Below are 271 nucleotides of genomic sequence, written 5' to 3' on the forward strand. Positions count from 1 at the left end.
CGTACAAAGAAATCCCACTTTGACTTTGAGTGTGCACAGGTGTTCACTCGACGCTGAACAGATGTACGCACACTACAGCTGCACAAGTTCGTCAGTTTCTCTTGTGACACCATTGGGTTCTGTTGCGTGCAGTACTTGCAGTAAGTCTATTATTATTACGTATCTCTTACAGTAAAACGTACAGTGTCTATTCTCCATAATGTAGATGGATTTTCTCATTGCAAAGATGAAAATTTTGGAATCCATTTTTTTTCTCTCTTTGAGACTGCGA

General features: G+C 39.9%; 1 protein-coding gene across 1 annotated transcript in view; it reads left to right on the forward strand.

Annotated features, from left to right (window-relative positions):
* The window catches only part of LOC119582269, a 27,079-nt gene that overhangs the window by 3,779 nt on the left and 23,029 nt on the right, over window positions 1-271 (forward strand). The window contains 1 exon segment of the mRNA XM_037930488.1: window positions 40-140. Coding sequence (XP_037786416.1) covers window positions 40-140 — 101 coding nt within the window.

The sequence above is a fragment of the Penaeus monodon genome, chromosome 15, assembly GCF_015228065.2.
Source record: "Penaeus monodon isolate SGIC_2016 chromosome 15, NSTDA_Pmon_1, whole genome shotgun sequence".
Lineage (NCBI taxonomy): Eukaryota > Metazoa > Arthropoda > Malacostraca > Decapoda > Penaeidae > Penaeus > Penaeus monodon.